Raw genomic sequence first — 2,850 nt, 5'->3', positions numbered from 1 at the left:
AAGTTGTTTGTGGTCTCTGCTGAGCTGTTTTAATTTTTACCCTTACAAGCTCACATCAGCTCCAGGATTATTTTGTTTTAAAGAAAACTATATTTGTTTGTTTACTTGTTTTGAGACAGGCTCTAACTCTGTAACCCAAGCTAGTCTCAAATTCTTGGCAACTTCCTGCCTCAGCTTTCTGAGTGCTAGAATTATAGGTGAGAGTCATCAACATGCCCATGTGAAGGAACTTTTTGTATGGAAAAAGATTCTATTACCTTTTGTCTTTAATTTGTGGTTCTGGGGACCAAATCCAGGGCTTGCACATGTCTGGCAGACATTCTGCCAATGAGTCCTTATCTGCAAACTTTAACACTATTTGAATTTCAGTGGTAAGATTAATTTCCTCATGTCTGATATCATTCCGTAAGCCCAGCTGGCCCCGTGAATCTGTGGTTCTTGCCTGCTGCAGTTCATCTTTCATACTTTTTTTCAGGTCCGCAAAACCATTATAGTTCCTGGTTCTTTCACCAGTAACCACACTACACAGACTCCTGATTGGCCCAAGAATATGTCCATCCATCCTGAACCATCTGCGCATTCCAGTCCTGCATCCAGTACTCAGCAAGTAAAAAGCACTGAGCACAGTCCAACCTATGCCCCACTTCCAATGGCCCCCTCCTACAGCTATACCACCCTCATACCCCGGGCCTCTTCCCAGAGCACCTCAGCACCACACCCAGGTAAGTCCTCAGCTCCTATCCTTGGAGATGAGGGGACATAGAGTATTTGATTTGACTTAGGTTTCATTTAGAGAAGAAAACAGGGGAGGTATGTCTGACTGCTGTATGCTAGAAACAAAATAGCCCTGTCTATGCCTTCAAAAATGTGCGCTTTGGAGTCCCAGATCCCTAAGTCAGCTTGATGGAGCTCATTTTCTGAGTCAGATTCTGTTGGAACCTAAAGGCATGGAATTTCCTGCACACTCGTTATCTTGGGGGTGGAGGCAGGAGAAGCAGAAATTCAAGTCATCCTTGTCTTTCAGTTTGGGATAAGCCTGAGCTACCTGAGGCCATCTAAAACAAACAAACAAACAAACAAACAAAACTGTAGCGGGGGAAGATTTGGTGAGTGACACTTAACGATTGCAGAAATAGCTGCAGAAATAGCGCTGGTGCACCTGTCTGCCTCCCAGCGGCCTGGCTGTGGGTCAAGCATTGCCGGCCTGATTCTCGGAACACCTTTATTTCCAAAGCAACCATAGAAAGGAGCTTAGACAGAGTTTCCTCAACAAGCCTGCTTTATGGGGTAGTAGGTGGAGGTAGGTTCATCAGTGACTACTGGGTAACCCCAAAAACGTCAGGGGCAAAGCAAAACCAGTGATCACAGTTTTTGCCATTCTCCATTTCCCAGGGTCTCCTTTGCTAGTAATAGGACATAGAAGCATGTCCAGTCCTGAAGCAGCATGTGATTTCCGTGTCCAGGCAAATGCCTGCACAAAATGGTCTGTGTAACCGAAGGATTTGGCTTGTGCTGTATTGACTAGTTTTGGTCATTTATACTTTCTCTGAGTATAATGGCTTCATTTACCCCCCTCCCCCCCTTAGAGTTATACCAGGGAGCTCTTATTCCCTCTCCTGGGACAGCTGCAAGCTACAGCTTTCATAAAGGATGGTTTCATTTTTCTCTCTAAGTGCAATGTTCCCTAGCAGAGACAAAGATGTCTCAGGCTTCCCATTTGTCCAGGAAGCCCTCTCCACCCGAGCCGTGGAATATGAGTTGACTAGCCTGTGGTTTGCTGTAAGGTCTTTTAGAATTGAGGCGTCATATCAAGTAAACAATTATTGCCAGAGGAATAAGACTGAATCAGTGGTTTTCTATGGTCTGATCCATCTGTTCTCCCAGCCCTCAGCAGTTATTGAGTACAAAATACCAATAATGCCAATGTTGAGAAACTCAAACACATACGAGATATGTGGCAAATGGTGTCAGAGCCATGTCTCATAGGAGAGTAGCACACTATGGGTGCTTTGGAAAGAGTGACATATGTGTCATAGCAAGACTGATGGTCTGGAGTGAGTGGGGCACAGGAGTGAGAGGAATTCAGAAACTGGGGATAATGGTAACAATGAGTCAGTATTTGTAGCAATTGCAAAAGAAAGGTAAGCCTTCTGACTGACCTCTGCCTTTTTTATTTTATATATTATTTAAAAAGCATTCACCCAATAACGGTGTCGTTGAAACAGAATTTGAACTCTTTGGCAAATATTGCATGTAAGCACATTTGGAGACTGACATTAGGTGAAGTACAGTGGAGAAGAAATCGGAGCACTGAATCTGGTGTTTCAGTGAAGTGCTTCAAGGAGGGGGCAGTGAGTGAAGGAGTGGAGGAGTGGAGGCCACAGGCCTGACAGGTGGGATTTACCCTCCTCTTAGACTTGCTAAGCAGCCGCTCACTGATGACCTTGAGAGACCCTTCCCAATGGAAAGTGGGTACAGAATCAAACTCAGGGGGTTAGAATCTAGACAAGTAGCAAATGAAGACAGTGGCTGAGGGCGACTCAGGAAGGGGAGACGTGTCATCTGGATGTGCTGCTGAGTACGCTGCTGCCACTTTGTTCTAGCTGTAAAGGAACTGGTGGTGTCTGCTGGGAAGAGCGTCCAGATCACCCTGCCTAAGAATGAAGTTCAGTTAAACGCCTTCGTTCTCCCAGAACCAGACCCAGGTAAGATATGCCTTTCGGGAAACATTTCCGTTTACATTAGTATCTACAAGCCTCAGTTCATTTGCTTTTGCAACAGCACTGTGAGGACGGGATGTACACATGGGCACACATCTGCATGGGCACACATCTGCATGGGCACACATCT

The 2,850-nt window shown here is 45.4% G+C and overlaps 1 protein-coding gene across 1 annotated transcript in view; it reads left to right on the top strand.

Moving 5' to 3' along the window:
• The window catches only part of Kiaa0319l (KIAA0319 like), a gene marked incomplete at its 3' end in the record, with an annotated part of 59,120 nt that extends 56,335 nt beyond the window's left edge, over positions 1-2,785 (top strand). The window contains exons 4-5 of the mRNA XM_028790159.1: positions 476-722; positions 2,604-2,785. Of these exons, the coding sequence (XP_028645992.1) occupies positions 476-722; positions 2,604-2,785 (429 nt within the window). The remainder of the gene's footprint in view (positions 1-475; positions 723-2,603) is intronic.
• Between the last annotated feature and the right edge of the window lie 65 nt (positions 2,786-2,850).

The sequence above is a fragment of the Grammomys surdaster genome, unplaced genomic scaffold (genome assembly GCF_004785775.1).
Source record: "Grammomys surdaster isolate TR1022 unplaced genomic scaffold, NIH_TR_1.0 125863, whole genome shotgun sequence".
In the NCBI taxonomy this organism is placed as follows: Eukaryota; Metazoa; Chordata; class Mammalia; order Rodentia; family Muridae; genus Grammomys; species Grammomys surdaster.
The sequence above is the reverse complement of the archived record's forward strand: the minus strand, read 5'-3'. Positions and strand labels throughout refer to the sequence as shown.